Source organism: Artemia sp. Qi Xiang Cuo, chromosome 4, assembly GCF_049724085.1.
Source record: "Artemia sp. Qi Xiang Cuo chromosome 4, ASM4972408v1, whole genome shotgun sequence".
Taxonomy (NCBI): Eukaryota; Metazoa; Arthropoda; class Branchiopoda; order Anostraca; family Artemiidae; genus Artemia; species Artemia sp. Qi Xiang Cuo.
In genome coordinates this window covers 29552563-29578063 of record NC_142797.1, presented here as the reverse complement: position 1 = coordinate 29578063, position 25501 = coordinate 29552563, and the positions used below count along the sequence as shown (strand labels likewise).

Below are 25501 nucleotides of genomic sequence, written 5' to 3'. Positions count from 1 at the left end.
ATTGAGCAGAAAACCATTCTTCTGCCCCTTTTTGGTTTGTATTGTGCACAACTGCCCTTTTTACATGGCTTTGATCATCTTAGAACTTTTCCAGGGATTCCATAACATCAAAGAATTGTACACATTACTACAAGATGGACTGAATCAAAAGTAATTGGAAAGTCTATGAAAACCAAGATGATCTGTGCTTGCCATTCATTCGATCCTTCGAGAGGCTATTCAAAGGGAGAAGATAAGGTCGCAATACGACAAACTTGTAATTACTATTGGAATTTGCGCATCGTGTAATGAAGAGCAGTTGCAACTTGATGAACTTTTAGTCTTTGATGCTCAGTCATTTCTTGAGTCTTAATAATTCTTATAGTTTCATTCTTCTTGAAAAAATTCATTTCGTAAATAACCTCGCCTGCAAGGAAAATCTTATAGGAATCTTTTGACACTTATAGTGTGATTTATGCGGAAAACCATGAGTTTTCCAGCATATCACACGGTTTAGCACATTGCCTTGTATTAGGGAAAAAGTGTAACAGTGCAAATAGCACAGGCTTTTTCAGTATGATTACGCATTCAATAATGAATTTGAATACTCACAAATGTAGATAGTAAGGCCGAAGACATGATAATGTCTGATTTAAATGAAAATATAGTTTATCTGACTTCTAAATTGAAAATTTAGGAATATTTGTGCAATCTGAATGCAAATAGGTAGGATCTATGTGCACTCACATCCACATGGAAAACCAAACGGTATTGCACATCATATGGTTGCATATAATCATACAATCACACATAAGGATTTTGTCGAAATGCAATCCATCTGTGCTTAGCATAATCGCTAATCGAGGCAAGCAGCACTAGGTGAATGTTGCTTAATTAGCAAAAATTGTATGTGGTAGCAACCATGTGGCCCAGGATTTTAAGAAAAATGGTATCCATGTGACAGGTTTGCCCCCACTGGCGATTTATCACCAGACCTGGTGATTTTTCATCCTCTTGGTAATTTTTCTGGTGATTTCCTTGAATCTGGTGATTTTTGGTGATTTTCTTCTTAATTTTGTGATTTTCATTTAATTTGGTGATTTTCTACAAAAGTGGTTGACATTCCATGCATGATTGGTTTCCACTGTCTTATTGAGGTGAAATAATCAGTGACTTTCATATTTTATGTCTTGTTTTTGTTCGTTATATCTAAAGAATGGCGTTATTTTGAGCTTTTCTGTATCCTTTAAGCTCAGCAATAGGCTACCCTGTAGTTACAAATTTTTATTTATAAATACATATGTGTCCCATGTAGGTCATATGCTCTATAAACGGATTGAGGCTCAGAAAAGGAAAAAAATTCTCAGGTAAAGAAGGCATAGTCCCTCATGAACATAGATTCAGCAGCCCAGGACAGGTTTTTTTTCAAGGGACTTAACAATCTTAGGGAAAGGGAGGAAAAGATACTAGGTTTTGAACGCAATATATATTTTGTTTTTTATTGTCTTGAACACACTAAACAGAGAAATATTCATAATTGATTTTGGTTCCTTAGGCTTTTGTCAAACCTACATGTCTATTACACATACAGAAACGTGCATAGTTCACCCTTACGAGGACTGAGATTAGGCTTTGCCTACCTAGGTTTCTGATTGCAGTTTGCTCAGAAATTAATGTTTAGCATTAAAGTAAATGGGCTCTTGAGGGAGAAGTTTAACAGCTAAATTTGTATCTGATTATCTTGGGTGCAGAATTTTAACATGGGACAAGCCTCACTAGAAATGTTTGATACATTCGCCTATTTTATTCGTACTATGGCTTAGATTCAAATCATCCACATTCCCTGTGTTGCTGGACTTTGGGCTGAATTAAGTTCAGTATTAGTGTTCTGTTTTATTACTTTTACAGTTGGCAAATAATCTTGAGACAAAGAGAGGATATATGCTTTATTCCTTTCTTTCAAGCCCTTTTTCACTGTTGTTTCTGGCCAGTTATATTGTATTACCATTTTGTGCTTTGCTTTCAGGAGATACGATCAGATGTGTAAAGTCAAACAATTTACGTGGCTGCTAAATAAATGTTTTGTGTATCGATAAAGACAAATCTAAGTTATTGACAATAAGTTATTAGCAGTTCATTGGTCTTGATCTTTGACACCTGACATCTATGTCTTGATCTTGAGTACATTGGTAATTTTGCACTCTTTTAGGCCATTTTCATGTATAGGTCAAAAGGCTAATGCTCAAATCTTGATCATCATCTTGTAGTTTCTTGTCACGAAGTCTTGTCAGCATCATTGATATGCTGTCACAGATCAAGAAAGAAAAGTACCTGAACCTTGACATTAATGATTTGGACAGGGAGTTTCTATCACTGAGGTACGCAGACGATGCAATCCGTTCTGAAACTGGCGACAATACAGCAAAATTTTGGTCATTCCTGTCTGAATGTAAGAATAGAGAAGGCGATTTTCTTTTTCCTACCTTGCCGAAATTCATGGCTATCCTTATGGCTCTGCCACACTCTACTGCTGCAGCAGAGAGGCAGTTTTCGCTGCTAAAAATCATCAAAAGTTCCTTCAAAAATAAATCAGAGCCGAAAACCATACGTGCTATGATACTTGTGCACAAGTTTGTTGAAGACCCAGCAATATGGGAAATATCCTCATCAATAGTCACAAAAATCTAGGCTGCGGGAAAAGGAAGAACAGGAGCACAAAATACCTTCTTTTGGGATATTCTTTAATATTTTTTCTATTTCTGTTTCATATTTGAAGAGCACAGAATTGTCTTTTCATTTAAATCTTCTGCACATACTTCTTCAACTTGATATGACCCTATATATTTGATATAATTTATTTTGATATACTATATTTGATATGATTTGAGTTACAGGTTTTTATTTGATATTATTTGAATATTGACAGATTGGTTTCCTTGTGTATAATTTGTACTGCAATTTATGACCAGTACATAATCAATACAAGGTTTTTGATACATCTTAGTTAAAAGGACGGTTAATTAAAGATCGTATATTTCTGCCTGATATGAAACTAATGAATAATAGTAAACGTTGCTCTGTACTTCAAATAGTTTGTCTTCGGCTAAAGACATACTTCTCTCTTCGAATTTGAGGACGGGACTCACAGATGGCTATTAAGATACTATAAGTATTCACGGTCCCTTTTTTGTGCCTACACTGCTTATCTAACTTCTTTGCTTGAAGACAAACTGTGGCGTTAGACGTAAAATTCTTGAAGATTCAAAGTAGGTCTTTGGAATTTATCCTCAAGGTCGCAAACTGACGCATTAAGTAAAGCAACTAACGATACCAAATTTATTACAGGGGGAGGGGGGGGGGGGGTAACCCCGCCTAGTACATTTGTGAAGTTGTGGGTTTGCAAAAGGAACGCTGTTAAAAACTTAATAATGAAATCTGTTTCTGCTTAATGGTATAATTGCTTGCTGTCTGGCCCTTGCAGTTTTTGCTAAGATGCTTCTTTTGTATGATACCTCCAAATCACACTAATTAGACGGTCGACCAGAGCCAAACTCCTGTCAAAGAAACCAGGGAAATAAGATTTATCACCGCTTGTCCGATATTTCAGCTTAAACTTGACCCATGACAATTTTCCAGAGGTAAAAGAAATATATAAGAAATCAACACCATTTGAGTTGTCTCTTTCAGAGCTAAAGTTTACCATTAAGGATACCAACTGTGGCAGGGGGGATTTAAAACGCTCATAAGCAAATGAAATTCGATGAGGACGAAAGAGAATTATTGTGATTATTCTTTTTAATCGAAACCTAGAAAAAAGAAATTATTTTGCAAAGTAAAAATAAAGAAAAGTAAAATAATAGTTAAATTAACAAAAAGGTTCCTTTTGTCCAGAAACAGGATTTTAGGTCATAATTTTAGTTTTGGCTGGAATTCCGGTTTTGGTAAAAATTATCTTCCTTCTTGAGCAGTAGCCTTTAAACAACATAATCTGTTGGCTCAGAATGCCCAAAGCGTCTTTTTGGGGTAAAACCTATCATTATTGACCACCAGTTCTTGGTGATTTTCGTAAATACTGGTGAATTTTGGTAATTTTTCCTGGTGAAAAACTGGTGTTTATATTTCGGTATGGCGGTAACTCTACCATGTGGAAACCCTGAAGAATAAACGCAAACGATTTAAATTTCTCTTGTCAGGATCATTTTTGGTAAGGTTATATAAAAGGATTGCTTTAACGTTATTTGGTAAATATTGCTGAAAATAGTTATGTATAAATATCAATTTTTCTACACAAGCCTTATTTAGGTAAATATCTACCAAATCATATTATTGAGTTAGGAATAAAGTGAATACACCATTCAATGACTTTTTTTATGCTGATTATGAATATAATAAGCATCTCTATCGGAAATGAATTTCAGCCCCCCCCCCTATATATACCAAACCCTGAATTGGGATATATGGGGGGGGGGGGGCCTAAATTAATTTATAATATAAATTCTTGTTATATTAATAATCAACATAAAGAAAAAGCATCAAATGGTGTATTAACTTTAGTCCTAAATAAATATTATGATTTGGTATATATTTACCCTTATTTATCTTGTACCTAGAATAATGTTGCTCTATCTCACCCTAGGCTAAATATGTAGCTAGCCTAGGCTATTATTTAAATAGATAGCCTAGGCTACTATCTCCTTCAGGAAAATAGTTTTAAACGTTAGTGGGCTGAAAACAAATGCCATAATTTGGAAATGGTTTCATTATTTATTTAGTGCCAGGGTGAACTTGCTACTCAATGTGTTTTTTTAGCCTAGCTCTAGGCCTATGCTTTTTCTAAATATGGATCTAATAGTTGTCTTCACTCAAAAATGTACCCCCCTTGGTAAAGTTCTACCAAATCATATTATTGAGTTAGAAATAAAGTGAATACACCATTTGATGCCTTTTTTTATGCTGATAATGAATATAATAATCATTTCTATTGGAAATGAATTTCAGCCCCCCCCCCCATACATATCCCGATCCTGCCCCTGAATTGGCATATATAGGGGGGAGGGCTGAAATTCATTTCCAATAGAAATGACTATTATATTCATAATCAGCATAAAAAAAGGCATAAAATGGCGTATTCACTTTTGCCATAACTAAATAATATGATTTGGTAGAACTTTACCCCCCCCCCTCACCTCCTGATGGTTCTACATATAGACCTGACACTAGGATAAAGACCTAGGTTTTTACTAAACTAAAAACAATCACCAAAGTAAAAAAAAAAATTCACTTTAGGCCTGTAATTTACTTATTTATTTTATTCACTACAAGAGAAAGCCACAGGCTTGTTGCAGTACAAAAACAAGAAAAGACAGCTCAAACAGGACAAGGACTTTTCAGCAAAATTACTATTCATCACCAATTTTTTACACCAATTTTGCTTATCATCACTAATTTTATCCAAAATTAAAATTACAAATTTAAACAAAGGATGGTACTAATCAATATATAATTATTGATTTACATATTTTAAAAGCAATTGACCAGGGATTTAAGGGACTTGTACAGCAATTTATATCTTGGTTAGGCCTGGGTATGATTTGGAAAACAATCAGGAATTAAATAAAAAGAGTTTTGCAACTGAAAACAAGGAAAAGATTTAAAACCTATTTGAGCAGATTATTCTTTGTATGAAGGGGGCCATCTCCTCTTTAGCTCCTTACTCTTTACTGTGAAGTTTGGCGTTTTTCTAAGTTTTTTAAGAAAATTTGTAATTAGAAAAAAAATGCAACACACTAAAAAACTTTTTTTAATTGGCAAGGTGGCACCCTTATATACAGAGTAATTTATAATTGTTTTAAGTTTTAAACTTGCTCCTTACTTTAGTTGAAAAACCTTTTCTATTTTTTTAATTACATTTTTTGAAACTGTAAAGTTTGTGAATACAATAATTTTGGTAATGCAGAAAAACAATCAGTATTTTAATGATCCCTGTTTTGATGGGTAATCAAACAGTTTGTGTTTTTTTTCTGCAGGGGTGATCATATAGACCCAGTGAGCCTAGAAGGGTGGGAGAGGGCTTATTCTAATGGGAATGAAAAGTTCTAATGCCCTTTTTAAGTGACCAAAAAATTGGAAGGCAAGTAGGCCCCCTCCCATGCCATTTTTTCCCAAAATCATCCAATAAATAGGAGGACAAATTTTCAATGGACAGGATAGTTTCCAGGGAGTGAAATTTTCAGAAGAAATTTTACACTGGGTGAATTTGCTAGAATTCATATAAAAAATTTCTTTATATGTCTTGCTTTCTCTTTACCAATTCAATTTTACTCGTGGACAAGTTAAGGATAATTGTCCGGGGTAATCTTCGCCAGGCTTGAATTGTCCAGAATATATTTCTATGGGGAGGGGTATTTTTCTTTGGAGGTGCAGTCAGGTATCCTGGTGTTATTTGAAAAACAATAAAAAAACAAGTTTTTTCAACTGAAAGTAAGGAGCAACATTAATACTTAAAAGAAACAAAAATTATTATGTATATGAGGAAGGTTGCTCCCTCCTCAACATCTCTCTCTTTACATCTGTCTTTGTCAACTTCATACTTGAAGGCTTCAACACTGGGAGACACAACAGTTTAAATTTCGTCCCAATTCTTTAAAATCAACTCCTGAAACACAAGGGTTGTTTAATTGGAACAATAAGTAGCTTTTTTTAAAGTGCAAAAACTGTAGCATGATTAGTGAGGTGTTGAGGAGGGGGTCAACCCCTGTCATATATATAAGAATTTCTATTTGTTTTAAGTTTTAATGCTGGTTACTCTCAGCTGAAGAAACTTGTTTTTTTTCTTTATTTAATGAAGCTTAGAAACAAACAATTTTCTAAAGGTAATGGAAAAAGTATGTCAATTAAAGTAAAAGCATATACAAATGAAAAAAGCAAGCAATTACAAAAAAAAACAATATAAGACTGATCTGGGTGATTAATGTCAATGCAATGCTGTTATGGGGCTAATTTGTTTCATTATTGATGTCCATTATCTCTCAAGCATTTAACAATGTGAAAAAAGGAAAATAGTTTATAAAGCTGTAAAAAAGGTCATTGATTAATAATCTCTTTGAGTAGAACAGTTTTGCCCGGAATGAGATTAGACATGTAGCTTCTACCCTTGTCTCAACAACTGAAACAGTGGGAGTCAAAGCGCTATCTTCATTGACTACACACACTTTTTGAAAAAAAAAGTGATGGAGAAACTGAGGGAAATGACATCTCTCAGCTCTGGATATGAGATTTTAAAAGTGTAGGATCTAGTCAGGTACATAAAAAATGCAGCACTTCCAATACATTATCTAAGTATTACAACAAAAAATCAAGGGGGCTGCTGAGAGCAAGGAATTTAACTTTTAGAAAACTCTGTTTTTTTTGGGGGGAGAGGGCTTGCCCCCTGCCTTCCTCCTTAAATACACAATTGCTTAGGGCCTATCCTCCTTCATAAATTGTTTTTAAAACAATATTTGATCTATTATTCTGTAATTCCTTTTCAATCAGATTTAGGTCTAATGGGTCAAGGAAACCATTTGCAAAGAAAAGAAACATATTGACAGATTTAAAACAAAAGAGAAATAAAATATTAATTAGAGTAAGACCTCCCCCCCCCCAGTACTCTGACAGTGCCTAATCTCAAACTTATATTTTGATTAAAACATCTTTTAAAACATAAACAATAGGCTTCTAGTCTTGAACATGATGCACCATATATGAGTTTAGACAGTTATGATTGGCTGATAATTAGGACAAGGCTAGTTAGATTGGCTGACTACAATCTTGGAAAACTTTGTTTTTCTGCATTTAAATTTAGACAAAGGGTGCCCCTAAACCCCAACATGTTTAAACATAATAGTTCTGCTTTATAACACTCGTCTTAAAATAAATCTGTCCAAGATTGAGTCTGTCTATGATTTAGATACTTTTTTCTAGACCTGGGTCCAAGATTAGGCTTAAGCATAAAAGTGTGTCCAAAATTAGGCTCCACTATTTACTATCAGTGTAGCCTATTTGAAATATTCTGCAATGCTTATGTATAGCATTTAAATTTAGACAAAGATTGCCCCTAAACCCCAACCTGTTTAAACACAATAGTTCTGCTTTATAACACTCATCTTAAAATAAATCTGTCCAAGATTGAGCCTGTCTATGATTTAGAAACTTTTTTCTAGACCTGGGTCCAAGATTAGGCTCAAGCATAAAAGTGTGTCCAAAATTAGGCTCCACTATTAACTATCAGTGTAGCCTATTTGAAATATTTTGCAATGCTTATGTATAAAATATTCAAGGTAGGCTAATCACATTCTTGCTAATAAATTTCATACTAAGCCAATTGTGAAAAACCTACCTTCTATGTGGTATAATAAATATTTTATAGTGATTTAACCATTTAAGTAGTGATAAGCTGTTTGAGCAATGGGTGTCTTACCCTAAGGCTATATATAGGACCATCAGGGGGAGATAGGGTAAGTTTACCAGTGAGATGATTATTATATTAAGAAAGGACATCAAAAAAGCCATCAAGTAGCATGATCACCTTGTCCCTATGTCAGTAATAGAATAAAGTAATATTTATCCTCTTTCTAAATATAATAGTTATTTATGGTTAAATAAAAATTATTTCAGGGTTTAGTAAAAAGAATATTCTGCAGCAGATCCCCAGCTGTGAGTACCAAGCTCTTAAAAGGTTTGATCAGACCAAAATTTTTAATTTCGGATGTGTATTGCTACTCCAGTCAATAAGGGTGATATATCAGTTCTGGAATCAGTGTAGCAACATGCAACTAAATGCATAAAAGGATTTCAACATCTTCCATATTCTACCTGATTACATAAGCTCAAATTACCATCTCTCCCATATAGACATAGGCGAGGAGATGTATTAATGACATACAAGTTAGTATGTGACTAGAGAATGATCCCCAACCTGTTCCTGATAGTCAGTTCACCAAGTACTAGAGGCCACCCCTTGAAGCTTTACCAAAAACATGCCAACACCAGGTTGCAAAACAAATCCTTTTCTAATTGCATAGTTAGCCAATGGAACTCCCTCAGCCAGAATGCTGTTGTGTCTCCCAGTGTTGAAGCCTTCAAGTCTGAAGTTGACAAAGACAGATGCAAGAAAATTTGGCTCACAGTATGGGATGCACCTCATGAGTTGATTTATCATCATTAGTGACTAGCATTCACAGGACTGGTCCTTATTGCTGGCAAGTGGAATTTAAGGTAATTTAACATAGAAATGTATGTCCCCCTCCTGATGGTCCTAGACATAGCTTTGGGTTATATGCAAAACTAAAGGAAAAAGTTAAAATAACAAAGTCCTTACTGTATACTATGCAGTATGTTTCTATTAATTACATTATCTTGTTTTTATGCAGTTTCATGCACATCTTTAAATAATATTTTATCTAGCAATTCCATGGAAATCACTTAGAGAGTATTTTGCACAAGTCAGAAATTCAGGAAATCATTTTCTAAACAACTAATAAGATTCTGATTCCAAATTTTCAGATGATAGCCAAAGATATCCCAAAAGGTTCTAGAGCTGCATATCTAGAGCAAAAACCTAGTTGATTCTATATAAAGAACTTGAAGGAATCTGATGGCACAATTTTTATTGACCTGAAAGTAATTGTTGATCATCAATTTTCAGCTGTGTTTACAGGAGAATCTGCTTGTCTTCTCCCTAAGAATCAAGCTTATGACATACCAAAGTCTGTACCACCTATAAAGATATCTCCCAAGTCTGTCAAGAAGCAACTTGAAGCAATCAATGCTAACAACATGGAAGGATCAGATAACATTCACCCAAGGCTTGTGAAAGAACTGACAAGCCAAGTCTCAAAACCACTATTCTATATATTTCACAAGTTCCTCACATCAAAGACATTACCTCCATACTGGAAAAACTTCTGTATTGCACCAATTTTAAAGAAAGGTGATGCAACAAAGGCTGAGAATAATTGGCCATAAAACTTGACTTCAGCTGCATAAAAAACCCTGGAATTTAGTGTAAATGCCAAAGTCCAAGCATATCCTCTGTCAAACAATATATTGTCACCATTATTGCTTTGTCCCAGAAAGTGGAGTCCCCAAGGGCACAGCCCTAGGTCCACCCTCTTCCTCATTTACATCTGTGATATGACTATGCCAGTCACTAACAACATTACACTCTATGCTGACAATTTCAAGCTTTTTGGATTAGCTGCTAAACTAAGCCTGCAATCAGACCTGCAGAGAATCCTCAAGATGACCAATAAATGACAACTGAGTTCAACATCAATAAATGCACTTTTGACTAGAAACCATAGTCTGGTATTCATTTTTAAACCAGAAATGAAAAATGATACCTGGGATTACTTTGTCCATGAGCAGCTGAAAGTTTACAGCAGTGTCAAAAGCTAATTCAGGTCTTGACCTGCACTATTACTAGCTGGTCCAACATTGTTTTTCTGAGACTTTGCACAGCTATCATTGGGCCTTCTTGGATTTTGGTGAATATCTGGCCTCCTCCTGCTACAAGCATAACAGCAAACTAATTGAAGAAGTTCAATGGCATGCCCCCAATTGCCTAACAGGCTTACATAATATGCTGTATTGCAGAAGACTGGAGTAATTAATGCTTCCAACACTTGTCTTCAGACTATACTGTAGTATGTTGTTGACATTCGATAATAATAGCCAATATCTCCCCTCACTAATCATACAGGCCAACATCATACTAGAGAATCAAAAAGTTTGTGGTAACAAACTGTAAGTAAGGAGTGACTTGGCTCAATAGTAACCAAAACTCTAAAAAACAGAATATTGATACCAAAAAATACATCAAAAGAATTAGATGTTAACGCTGATTTTAAAGATGTTAATATCATCAAATTCAACCTTACACGTCAAAAGTTGCGAACCTGAAAGAATTTGTCTTATTTTCGAGAAAAGGGAGAAACACCCCTTAAAAGCAATAGAGTTTTAATTAAAATTACACCACCAGATTCAGCTTATCAAAGAAACTTACTGTAGAGGTTTCAAGCTCCTATCTGCAAAAAGATGGAATTTTGTATTTTTTGCCAGAAGAAAGATCATACATGCATGTTTGTTTTTTTCCCAGGGGTGATTGTATCAACCCAGTGGTCCTAGAATATTGTGGGAGGATTCATTCGAACAGACATTAAAAGTTCTAGTGCCGTTTTTAAGTGACCAAAAAAATGGAGGGCAACTAGGCCCCCTCCCACGCTCATTTCTTTCCCAAAGTCACCCAATCAAAATTTTGAGATTGCCAATTTGTTCAGCATGGTTGAAAAAATATAATAACTATATCTTTGAGGATGACTCAATCCCCCATAGTCCCCAGAGGAAGGGCTGCAAGTTATGAACTTTGCGCAATATTTACATATAGTATTGGTTATTGGAAAGCATACATACGTTTTCAGGGGGGATTTTGCTGGTAGTGGGGGGTGGGTGGGTGGGGGGTTACGTGGGAGTATCTTTCCATGGAGGATTTTTTCATGGGGGAAGGGACATTGCTATGAAGGGGGTACCGGATTTCCCAGCATTATTTAAAATACGATCAGTTAAAATCAGTTTAAAATTCTGACAATGCACCCATCCCCCATATGGTCCCAGATATAGTCTTAAGATAAAAAAATCCCAGCAAATAACTAAAACAATAAAATTTTTGCTCTGTAATATGCAATGTGTTTCTATTAATCAGATTATTATTTTTTTTTCCATTGTTATACACTTTCAAAATCATTTGGAATAATATTTTTATCCAATCAATCATAGGCGTAACTAGAGTTCTATAAGTTATGGCAAGACCACCCAATCAATTTTAATATTTTGACCAGACAAACTAAAAAGTTTATAATGGACAAGATAGGGTCATCATTTGAGGTTCCACATGACCTTAAATCAAACAACATTTATAAGAAAAATGACTAGAGTAAGCGTAGTAATTACAGAGACATTGGCTTGATTTCTGTTGGAAGTGAAGTACAAGATGCAGTTTAAGAAAAGAATAGTGCTGCTTTAGGAAGACAAAAGGGTGTGTTGACCAAATTTTCACTCTTTACCTAATAATTGAGAAGTTTCTGAGTCATCCAACCCCATTAGCACTCATTGTACTTGATTGTGGACAGACATTCAATTCAGCTGAAGGAAGGGCTTTAGTGAAGGTCATTTACTTTTCTATTATACCAGACAAGTATGTCAATGGTATTAGTGTCATATTTTGGAATAATAAGGCTGTAGGGTTTTGTCTTATAAGCACCTTAATGGATTATTTTGAAGGATTTTGTCCTAGGGAACACAGCAAAGAGAATATAATATCAAATGGGAAGATACAATTCTTGTAGGCTTAGATTGTGCAGATCATTTGAGTGTCCTGAATAAAATGTTCGGAAAATTAAAGGACTCTTGTAGATTTAATGAGCTGAAGGTGCAAGAATAGGTTTGAAAATTAGCATAAAGGAGACTAAATCACTTAAATAGAAACCCATGAGGAAGAAGAGGTAGTGTTAGGTAACAAGAAGATCAACCAAGCGGATAGCTTCACTTTGCTGGGTAGTATTATTAGTGAGGATAATGGGTACAATGATAATGTAGAAAGTAGAGTTGCCATTACACATTGTTCTTTTTTGCAGTTGAAAAATAATAGGAAGAATAGGAAGAGAAATATTTGAAATGAGATTAGAATACTGAGAGCCATAGCATTAATAGGGAGGAAGTATGACTATGAACGTGTGCGCTTCAGAAAGTTGAGGAAGATATGATCCATTTTTTCCAGAGGAACTGTCTAAGGATAGTTCTAGGTATCATTTGACTGATTGTATAACTGAGATTGCCAATAACTGAGGCACAGAAACTGTTCCAATCGTCGCAGAACTGTGTGGCTCAAGTGGCATTTGGAGGTTTACACTAGGTAGCAGAAAGTGGGCATCCCCTTGCAATGAAGGTCCAAAAAGTAGACTAGCGATGATGCAGAGTGTTCTTTTTTTGGAGTTGAAAAATATTTGGAAGAATAGGAAGAAATGTATTTGAAATAAGGGAGCCATAGTACTGACAGATAAAGATAAATAAACAAATAAAGATAGATAATTTTGTTTGACAAAACAAAATACAGAACATTTTTGCTGCACCTGTTAAGAAAACCCCCAAGGGCTTGTTGGCAGCAGGTGGGAGTCTTCTATATATTTTGAAATCTATCTAACTTGTATTATTCTACATGGTAATAATACTAAATCCACACATATACAACAACCATCCTACTTACATAAAACACATATGGTACATAAATTCCATTCTTTTGCAAAAAGTAGAAAAGCCATGGTGTAGAAATTTTTTCTTTTTTTGCAGTTAAAAAATATTTGGAAGAATAGGAAGCAAAGTATTTGAAATAAGGATAGGATACTGGGTGCAACAGTAGTGACAGATAAAAATAAAGATAAGTAATTTTATTTGGCAAAAAAAAAAAAAAAATACAGAACATTTTTTGCTGCACCTGCTAAGAAGGGCTTGTCAGGAGCAGGTGGGAGTCCTCTATTGTAGATATTTTGAAAAATCCTATCATATATTTTACATTGTAATAATACTAAATCCACACATATACAACAACCATCCTATTTACATAAAACACATACATAAATTCTATTTTTTTGCAAGGAAAAATCTTTTGGCTGTGGCCTTGAAGGTTACCAAATGACTTGCATTTCGTATCCGAGCCGGTATTATATCCTATACACAGGGAGCAAAATTTCTTATTACAAAAGAAGCTCTAGTCATTTTTCTAAATTGATGTACTAGATTTGATGCTCCTCGTGTATCTTGACTATGGAGATCACTATTAATAGAAAAAATATTTTCGAAAGAATATGGAAGTAAATTATTAAGACATTTATATGTGAAAATACTAACTTGATAATCTCTAATTTTTGAAATATCAAGAAGTTGATTCTTAGCCCAACATTCATTAATATTTTGAGTAATGAATATTTTAGGTGACAAAAGTTTAACAGCTTTATTTTGAATTTTCTGGATTTTTTTATAACATAATACAAAATTACTTGCTCCCATAGACCAACCATAGGAAATATACATGTAAAAAATAACAAAACAAAGTAATCTAAGAATTTTCTTTGAAATCAAGTTTTTAACCTGGCGAAGTAAACCCAAAGATCTTGACAATTTGAAGCCATAACATCAGAGTGTGTTTCCATCATAAATTTTCATCAATCATAAAACCCAAGCAGGTCTACTTGGTTATTCTTACTCTTTTTATTTGATTACTATTTACAGTTAGTTCTGAGTTAGTTTCAATGCTAGATGTCCGAGAAAATACAATGTAATTAGTTTTGGTATAATTTAATGTCAAAAGATTAAAATCTATCCACTCAATAAATTCAACCAATGCCTTTCTCATTTACCAAAAAGTAGATTAACTGATGGCGTAGCAACAAGTAAAAGAGTATCATCTGCAAAAAGGATTATACCAAAGGAGGGCCTAGTATAGACCTTTGGTGTACTCCGCATGTTATCCCATTAGCTACGGAAGTTGAACGCCCGTTCACCACGATTTGCTTCCAGCCACTCAAGTAATATCTAAACCATAAGAAACTCTTTCCAGTCACACCGATTTTATCCAGCTCAAGTAGTAATTTTTTTATGGTCAATTGTGTCAAAGGATTTCGGTAAATCTAGGAATAAGGCAGATGGAATCAAACCCGGACGCTTCGTTTACCCAATCCACAAGTTTGGCTGTAGCCATTTCGGTTAATAGTCTTCCTGAAACCAAATTCGGTGTTTACAAGGATTGTATTTTTTTTTTCAACATATTCATTTAGCCTAGATCCAATTACTTTTTCCTGTATTTTTGAAAAAAAGAGAGAAGATAAAGCAGTGAGATTAATTGGTAAGTATGATACAGGAGTTTTAAGTACAGAGTCGATTTTTAGGTAACTTATGATTTTGTATGTAGGTCAGATAAGAGATTTTCAGATTGGTATTTTTGTGTTTCATAGTTTGAATGGTTGAGCGCCTGATGTTTTTAGTAATTTTTTTCGTTTTAACTCATTTTATCATGGATATGCTACGAGAAATGCTGGAGACCTGGTAAGTGAGCCAAGAAGTAGGGTTCGTTCTAGCCATGTGGCAAGGCACTTGGGTCCGGTGGTCTGGAATACTTTTCCAGACTCAATTTGGGAAGCGGAAAGTGTCCCGCAATTTAAAACCGGTTAAAGAAGCATCCCCTTGCGGGCGGTTGGTGACTGTGGGGCTGGAAGACGAGAGAGGATAAATTAAGTAATTTGTTTTTTGTTCTGTTATTAATATATTAGTTTTATTATATTATGTTTTTTATTATTTATTTATTTTTTTTCTTTTTTTTTCTTTTTATTTATTTTTTTTTTTTTTTTTTTCATAATTTATTATTCAGTAATTATTATTATTATGTCTTTTCTTTTATTTTTCTTTATTTGTGTTTATTTTGGTGATGATTTGGTTAGTTTTATAATTTAGTAAATTTGTACTGGTTGCGTTTTTCAAGCATATATGTTCTTTATTTGTAACCGGTCGTCAAGCCGGCATGCATCATTTTTAAGTAAAGTTGTTGAATCTTGAAATGTTCTATAGATTGAGGGATGATAGGTTGCCAAACATAGCGCTTTTTAGCCATTAAACTGGGGCCAGACGAATAGCAGGATGTCCTTGTATGGGTTGGGAAGAGGGTTATAAGAAAGGATTTATTGGGATATAGAGTCTCATGGAAAGGATTAAAGAGCAAAGCTTTGAACAGATTGGGGGTAGAGAAAAAGCTTATTCAGCTGTGTTGGCCTCATGTGGCTTGAGACTGTGATGAGTTTCAGTATTAGTTCTGGTATTTTCGAGTTCAGTGCGAAATATTGGCTACATTTTTTGTTTCTGTACAGAACGATTTTATGTTTCTTCCTATGCATACTTGGATTATTGTTTGTAATGTTGGCTTGTTCATATTTTTGAATTAATAAAACAAAAGAAATATTGTTTTCCAAAAGTGTTCTTATGATTTTTCTTTCTATAACCTACTAAATTCAGCTATTTTTTTTTTAGGTTTTTTCTAACGCTGATTGTTTTTTATGTTATTATTTGTTGAAACATTTTTGCTGTTTTTGACGAAAAAATCATTATGTAAAAAATTAGGGTGCTTGAAAAAAATTCTAATCTATCATAATTTTGAATTTAGGTAACAAAATTTCTTCAGGCAACTTGTTTATCCCCCCCCCCTCCAAAAAAGTATAAGCCGAGAATTGGGGATATTGAGAAAACACATAAAAAAAAATTCTTATTTCATAATATGCAGAAAAATTGTAGTTAACAATGAAAACCATTCCATTATAGCCTACTTTACCCCCTCCCCCCACCTAATTTGAAAATGTGTAGCCTAAATTGTATATTTGCCTCTTTTTTTTGATTCGTCAGCATTGACTCAATTTACGGGTACACAGGTTGAAACAGGAGTGACGCATGGCAAAAAACAGCAAATATATAATTGGGGCTGTATATTTTCCACATTATGGGATTGGGGGTAAATTATAGAGGGATCATTTTCAACGTTTGTTAACCAATACTTTTCTGCCTATTACGAAGTAAGAATTGTTTTCTTAGCAAGTTTCCTTCACAATAGCCCCAGTTCTGGGCTTTCACCTAAATAAGGTTTAGCCTTATAATGGCTGTGGATAAAAGATTATGATTGTATTTTTGAATGCAATCATAATATTTTATTTTATGAGTCCATATTTTGATAGATAAATTCTGTGATTTGTTAACTTTCGAAATTTTTAATATTGTAAAGAAGGATTATTATCAAATGAAATCCTACTGCAAATCTGTAACTAAATAATGCATGAGATATCTCACAGTCTGATCCTTCTTTGAAGTGGAATGTTAGGGATGCTTTGAGGTATAGAGCAGAAGTCCAAGATTCTCGAATGGTGTCTTTTCCATTCCAGTTTAGGGACCTGTCCATGTTTTGTTACTGGCTAAAAGCTGGATATCTTCTTTTAAATTTTCTTTTTATTTGGGGGTTACATCATTCTCCTCTCTGCCAAAATTTTCTTCCAATATGTTGAAAATTTTCAGCATTTTTATTTGAGTGCCCATCTTCTCAAAAGATTTGAAGATTTTGAAGCAATATTGTTGGGGTAAAAACCCGAGCGAATTTTCGGTACTGCTGCTAAGCGCTATTTCCTCCAAAACAAAAACAGAACCAATAATTTTATAATATATTATTGAAATCTTAAAGAAGAAGAAGACCTCCCTGGCCTATACCAGTCAAAATAGCCATTCAAAAGACCATCCCTTAGGGGTGAAAGAATCTTTATGGTGATCTGTATATCTTGGCACATAGAAGAAAAGAGGAAATAAAAAGTATTTCATGGCTGTGAGACAGCATATGTTACTTCATAATACATCATTGTATTCATTGGTGTTAATTCATGAAAATTTGGACGGGGGCAAAATGTTTTATTCAAAATCTAGAGGGGGATGGGGGATTTTTGTCGTTTTTCAACTTTATCAACGATAATACCAAAAATTTCATTTTCAAAATCGAGGGGGCACATGCCCCTCCCCCCAGTTAACACCACCAATTGTATTTAGACTCAAGAAAAAGAAATATTCCTCGAGATAGCTCTCTGGCTTTGGGAAATAGAAGTTTGACGAGAAAAAGGTTCCTTAAGTTTACTTAGGTTGATGGGCAATTCCGTTTCCGCCTATGCAGCATCTTATATTTACCTTTTTGTTGTCTTATTTGTTTATTGGACTTATCTTTTAGCTCGGAATTTGTGATGTCTTTCATTAAAAAACAGTATGACAATATTGAAAAGTCGTTGAAAGACTCAAGACTCTATCGTGGACTTGAACTTCAGAATGGCCTCAAGGTTATGCTGATAAGTGATCCTTCAACTGATAAGTCAGCAGCTGCTTTAAATGTTTCAGTTGGTAAGATTTTTTTTTTTTATAATTGATTATATACAAATATTTTGGTCCGTTGCGATTATCCATTTTATTGCTTTTTATTTCGGGCTTCATTAGTTCGTTCATACTGCAGCAATTTGTTTTTGCTTAAGTTCCAACTATTATTTGAATTTATTTATCTATCGTCTACTGTTTTACTTTGTTTCCCTTTATTTGTATTTATCACTTCCCAACTCTCATGTCTTAAAGTTCCCATCTATCAATTATCAACAAGTAAGTGCTTGGTAACGTATTGGTTGAAAATTTTTCGGGTTAATTTGTGCATTTTTGGCAATGGTGATCAATTGATTGATGCTTTGCAAAGTTAATGCTTGTTATATTATTATTAGCAGAATTTATCAAATTTCGTATCATTTAAGGTTTACTAGAACTGTCTTTAATTGTAAATTTATTATAATTTGCTTATTCAGTAAACTCAAATAAAAATGAAAATCGACCATTAACGTGATAATATTAGGGACATTATTACAAAATATCGATCGAAATAAAAAAATGATAACTGTTTTATAGTTTTACTCTTTTACTAATTTTTTTTAAGACAAGAGAGATTTAAACAAGTAAGGCGAAACACTGGTTAATAAAGATTTGTAGCTCTTTACTAGCTTTAATTTCTTGGTTAATCTATGATAGGCTTTCTTTTAACTATTCACGAATAAATATAGTAATCCAAAAATTTGCATTTTTCTTATAGCAAAGTCATTGCAATTTCGGAAATATTTTTGGGTGGCATCTTTGGAGTAATGCTTCCAAAAAAAGCCGCCACTCGATCACTTTTTTTAGTGTTATTGAGTCATAGATATATTTATTAAATTTAAATTTTTGCTTAAAATGACAGATCTGCAACAAGATATAATGTTAACTAATATTTCAAATAAAGAGAGAGTGTGGTACATTTTGTTGTATCTCTATATATTTTATTTAAGACTTTAACAAAATACTAAAAATTAACATAATTTTTACTGCAATTTGTTCTTTTGAAACACAAAGATTCTTATGTTACACCAAAAGTGTTTTTGTTGATCTTTTCCTAATATTAGACAGATTGTTTGTCTCAAATGAAAGTAAAGAGTGAAATTAAAACTTGAAGTGAGCAGAAACCATTATATGTGTGAGGGGCCTTGGCCCTTCCCAAACCTCCGCTCTTTTCCTTGAAGTGTGAACTTTTGTCCCATTACTTTAAGGATGGTTGCTCAAGCAAAGTAAAACCCAATTACGTTATATCAGCAATAACTTATATCCACCACTAAATAATATTTCGCCTTTAAAGTCTACTTGGGCAACACCAACAGGATCTAGACTCGTCTGCTGGATGGTATGATACATCGAGCCATACATGCTCGAGAATTTCTGAAGCACTTGGTCGCTTTAAACTATTTAAGTCCAAACAGTTCCAAAATAAATCTTGGGACAAGCGTGAAATTTTAGGATCCATAAGTTTCTTGAAACATAATTTCATCTTTGATTGCGCGTGGATGGTAATTTTTGATGAAATCAAAAGGGTCTTTTCCAATAAATAGTGATCCAAGAATTATGCCCAACGACCAAGTCGTTACTGGGTCTATCATGCAGTTCAGCTGATAGTCAACGTAGCCAAGGTTTTCATCTGCCTTGTCAAATTTTGCAGCAATACCAAATCAGTATTTTTTATCTTGTCATTTTTATCGACAAGAATGTTTTCGCATTTTAGAGACCTATGAGCTACACAAGCATGTTTCATTTCCAAAATTGTTCTTACGATTTGCCGAAAAATATCGGCAATTCTGTATCACTCAAACATTTTTTTTGGCTGAGGAAGTCTTTCAAAGTTATTGACTGCAGAGGGTATTCCATAACAATCCAGAATTTGTTTCCAATTTTGTATTGGTGAAGATGTTATGTTTTGAATTGACGTCATGTATACCTGTGATCTTTAAAATAACTTAATTGCTAATAGTAATGGGTATATAAAGGCGTTGAAACATTCATTTTAATTGTTTTGGGATGAGTTTCCTTCTCTAGAAGTGCAACAACTCGAATTGGTTTGTCCAAGTATAAATACGGGAATTTTTTTTCTGTGATTTCACACGTTTCTTCTTATCTTTAACATTCTAAATGCTATTCCTGTAAAACTTTTTACTCATGAGATGGGTTGGCGAGCTAGTGGCGGCTTTTTCGGAAGATTACTTTAAAGTTGTCACACAAATATACTTCCCAAATTGCAATGACTCTGCTATAAGAAAAATCCAAATTTTTGGATTAATAAATTTATTTGTGAATACTTAAAAGAAAACTATTCGACCTTTGATTTAAATGTTTTCCCGAAAAACCTTAAATACAGTGTTGAAAATTTTAAATCACCAAGGTGATTAGAAACATCATTCGAGATCATAAATGACTCAAGATAATTGAAATGGACTTTGCTATTGTCAATCAAAGGCGCAAGTTTTTGTTGAGATATTAAGAGAAGAAGCCAAATTACGTAAATTCACCTATGCAACCTAAAGTCCTTCAACGTCATCTTGTTAGCATCTGGTATAGTGGACAACTTGAAAAAGGCATTGACCATTGTAATGTTGATGAAGTACCACAGTAGGCGGTATCACCACTTTCTGCTTTTCCTGTCTATCGCATAGAAGAGACTTGAACATATCAGCTTTATTCATGCAGCCCATAAACTTGTTGTACTCGACGACCAAGTTTGGGCTTGTAACTTGGGTAACAGATCCATCTTTGTCCTTCCTAATGACTTGTTTCACTTATCCTCCTTTATGAATCGTCGGCTAAAGTTGTATACATCGTTTGTCCTTCCGCCGTAAACAGTGGATTCCATCTGACTTCACAGCATAGTTTGAATCACCTTGTCTCAGTTCTTTTTCGGCTTTGAGTTTGGGTAGACCTTTATGGTTTGCACAAACTGTACCACAGCAGTAGAGCTCGTTGTTGTTCATTTTTTCCATGAGGTTTACTAAACTGATGAAATTGTCAAAATAAATGTGATATTTTATGCCTTCTAATCCCGTCGTAAGATCTATAGCTACTCATTCTCCAAGTCCAAATTCGGTAGTGTCAGCTGGACTCGGGCTCAACATCTTTGACTTCAAATGTGTTACTCCAATTCTTCACTATGACTCGAAGGGGAAGATAATCTTTGTCGTTACTTGATTCTGGCTTGTCGTTTGCTTCTGTTACTCCGTCCACTTGATAGCGGTTTCGTCGTCACTTGATGATAGCTCTCCAGCCAGTAAGTGTCTCGGTGATCCAGAATTTTAAACTGGAAGGTCCGGCAACCAATCATAAGCATCATCCTCTGATAACATGTCAAGTTCGGATTCTTGATCTGAAGGTATGTCATCAAATAACTTTGAGATATTCTGTGTCTGCAAAGGACGGCCTGCCATAACGATTTAGCTGAAAAAGAGAAAATTTAATTTGAGATTTTAGATGCTAGACCCAGTCTTTTGGAAATTGCTTGAATTTCTTTTTTTTTTCTTTTTTTTTTGTTGACCTGGCGAAGTGGCCTCAAGCTCAAACCACTCCAAAAAAACAAGAAGCTACTTTGTAGCATGTGTTGCAAGGTGGTCATCGGGGATGGCCTGCCTCTCATATCCAATATCTTCTTATCGTGCTAGTAATGCTGCTAACTCGCACTCTACTACACAAAGAACAAATTGGAAGGAAAACAATATTAAAGATATAACAATTACCAGATATTTTGAACCTTCTTACTTTTTCTTAAAAACAGCACCGAGTCCCATCAAAATATTGAATTATGCCTCGCTAATTGTCAGTTTGGCTGTCCTTGATATTTCACCTTTGATATAGCGTTGCTAGGCATATGCTAGACCAATGGTTTCTTATTTTAACCACCTATGGTTCATGGGAAAACAAAAATATGAAAAGGTGTTTTCACTGAGGAAAACACCTTTGAGGAACCAGTTCGTCGGAAAGGGATAAAGGTGTTCAGCTGTTGACTAACCTTCTTTTCCTGCTCAATTTTTAATATGCTTTTGGAACTGACCTTACCCTTAGACCCTAGTTCCTCCAGTGCCTCCCGGGGCACACAGGATGTTAGTGAGTAGTCTGCAATCTTCTCTCATGTGGGCCGCTGCGTATATGTCCACCCACTCTGGGACGAGACTCGTCTGGAGGGCTCTTCTGTCACGTTCGTTACGTTTTATGGAGCGCGGTATGAATATGGAGTACGTTCTATGGTACGCTCCTTGGTCTTCGTCGGTGACGGGTGCCTTCTGGATGCCGGTGGAGGAGCATTTTAAGAAATCTATGATCTGGCATACCGAGGATATGTCCAAGGTATCGCTATCTTCATTGCTTCACAAAGGAGGGAATCTCCTGGGTGGCATGTGCAAGTATGAATCTCGTCGTTGCGGACATGATCTCTTCAGCTAATCCTTAGGACCCTGCGAAGACAGTTATTTCCAAAGACGGTAAGACGTTTCTACTGTTCTTTGATTAGGCTTGGCATTCCACAAAGGAACTCAGAACAGACAATGCATTGCTCGGGAACATTGCTTTGGAACTAAATAGAAATAAATTTAGTAATTAGGGACATTTGTTTTTCTTTAATAGCAAAGTTATTGTAATTTCAAAGATATATTTGTATGACAACATTGACATAATACACCCCAAAACCGCAACTAGATTGCTTTTCCTTTTCGTTTTCGGTTTTAGACATGTGTACATCTTATTAGATGTAGTTTTTTCCTTAAATGAATGATCCACGACAAGTTTTAACATTACCTAATGGCTTCGCCACAGGAAATTCTATTCCAAGACCCAGCACTAAATGCCAGATAAGCAACACTGACCTATAAACTCAACTGTGTATGTTTGAATACTTTTTGCTGTCCTTTCAAAATTGACTGTGCATAGACTGTAAAGTCCGAAAAATAAAAACTAAAAAAAGGTAAGCAAAAGAAGAACAAGAAGAAAAAGCGTAAATAAGTAATCATGATGGTAAGTATACAAGAAGTTAGAAATTCGTAAGGTGCCATGATATTATATCCTCTGCATTCGTGGCATCGTAATGTAAGACAGTATCAAGGGTGCAAGGGCGGGAGGTCTAAGCTATTAACCGTAGCTGGCTGAGCAAGTGGAAGGAGGAAAAAACAATAAAAAGTAGTCCCACTATAGTTGGTCAAAAAGTTTGAAGTATCTGCTTAAGCTAATGGGGCAAAGGACATGTTTTGTCCTTGACGGGTTAGCTGACAACTTTGCTCGGTTTGCTATCGAGCTGCTAGAGCTTTTGACCAATCTGCAGGGGATGCAGAGGTGTTGACCTGAGTCAACCAATCAAATTATTTCAGTTTTGTCTTGTTTTTTTGTGATCACCTTTGTGAACCCCCTTGTTCACAATAGTCTTTGTACCGTATCATATCCTAAATTATGCATTTTTTTAGATTTATGCTTTTATTCATGAAGAAAAACATAGAAAGTGTAATAATAGGAGTTTATACTAAATTTTATTCTTACAGTGCATGCACTACCTTGAAAACCTCTAATATCGCCTTTCCTATTCTATTTATCTTCCTCTTAACTCAGAATGGCAGAAATGATTGGCTTTTTCTATTTAATTAATAGAATAATCCTAGAATATGCTTCAGTGACTTTGCTTTTTTCTCTTATCAAATATCAAATTTATTTGCTTTAAAAATTGTATAGTATCCAAGCAAATATTCTACCAACCAGTGAAACTAAGCAACAAGATAAAGACGAAATTTAGATAAGAAACGCTATTTTCCGTTGGGTAAGCGATTTTTTATTTAGCCTTGATGTCTATCTGCTTCACTCTTTGCACTGTGTCTATCAATGCTGCTATGCTGAAAATGATAACAGAAATATTTTAACTACTGTTTAAATAGTGCGGGAATTTTTTTTATAAAGGCTGCATTACGAAAATCATAACAAATAATAGCGAGGATAGCAATTGAAAATCGTTTGTTAAACTTTTTAACCTGTGGGATGAAGCACGAGGGAGAGCTTAGTTAGTACAATATCCCCATCACCCATAATGGGCCAAAATGTTACAAAACATGTCCTTGTTACCAGTGTCGCTACTAGCCAAAATGTCTGGGGAGGGGGGAGCAAGAGATTTTGCCGACTGACTGGTCATTTTTACCGACTGTTTTTTGTCAATAATTAGCATATTGTCCGTTTCGAACACAATGCGTAAAATCATTGCACGAGTCGGTAAAATTGCTGCATTTACCAACCGAGATCCAGATTTTGGCACATATCATGTCACTATTTTAATACTGTTTATTTAACCAAATGAAAGATCGTGGCACTGTCTATAAAATCACGGCAGGAGTCGGTAAAACTGCTGCGTTTACCGACCAAGTTCGAAATTTCTGTAGATGACATGTCAGTATTTTCGTGGTCCTTATTCAACCAAAAAAGAAATTGAACGGTGTCGAAAAAATCGTTTGCGCCACGATTTTACCGATTTTTTTTTTTACCGAGTGACGAAAAAATTGGGGGAGGGGGCATCCCCCTCCCCCCTCCTTAGGTGACGGCCCTGCTTGTTACTACAGATAATTTCGTTTATTTTATTTTATTGTATGCTATTTTGAGATATTAAGGAAGTATATATTTACCCCCTTTGCTGCATATTTTGTCATCCGTTTTGCAATTTAAAATTCATAAGAATAGTAACTTTCATAAGATTTAATTGAAAACTGGACAAAAGCAGGTATGAGCAGCCCCTTTTAATTGAAACGTTGGGTTTTGCCTCCTCATCCAAACTCGACACTAAGCAGCAACCGAGCAACTGCAACAAAAATTCCGTTAGAATTCATTAAAAATGAACTTTGATATTTTTTGTACTTTTTACTGTTTTACTTTGAACTTTGTATAGAATTTTTATACAACTGTTTCCCGTTCGATGATGGCGAGGGATGCTCATCCAACTTATCTGCAAGTTTTACTCATTTTTATCTAAGGTCAGAGCCTTCTTATCCTCGTCATTTTTCTAATGTTTACTTTAAAGATGAAGGTACCATGTTAACTTTCGCCATATTTGATCTTTATGAATAATATCTATTATTTATCCTGTTGATCTATGTGATCCGTGGGAGCTGTCTAGTCTGAGCCTTTTTTTTGGCTGTGCGCCTTTATGGAGAAAAAAGAAATATCCGTTAGAAATTGAATAAATGCTGTAGTTTGAAGGAGCCCGTGTCCATCTGGGGAGGTATCCACTTAAAATGATTTATGTGGATTTTCGCCAACCAACTTTTTGTATTTAACCTCTTTTGTAAAGGTGTAATAATTCGACCAAGCAAGGTTTTGCCTAGTATATTATTGTGCATTCTTGAAATGTTTGTACATTTATTGCGCCAATTTTGGTCTGTTTTTGGAAATCTAAACTTTCGAAAACTGACTTTTTGTATTTAACCTCTTTTGTAATGGTGCAATAATTCGATCAAGCAAGATTTGCCTAGCATATTATTGTGCATTCTTGAATGTTTGTACATTTATTGCGCCAATTCTG

At 34.7% G+C, this 25501-nt stretch overlaps 1 protein-coding gene across 2 annotated transcripts in view; it reads left to right on the top strand.

Moving 5' to 3' along the window:
* The first annotated feature begins 4163 nt into the window (after positions 1-4163).
* Ide (Insulin degrading metalloproteinase) overlaps positions 4164-25501 on the top strand; it is a 61761-nt gene continuing 40423 nt past the window's right edge. The window contains exons 1-2 of one of the 2 annotated variants that reach the window (XM_089088210.1): positions 4164-4183; positions 17813-17979. In XM_089088210.1, the coding sequence (XP_088944336.1) occupies positions 17826-17979 (154 nt within the window). In that variant the 5' untranslated portion in view covers positions 4164-4183; positions 17813-17825. The other variant, XM_089088212.1, reaches the window with a different exon arrangement.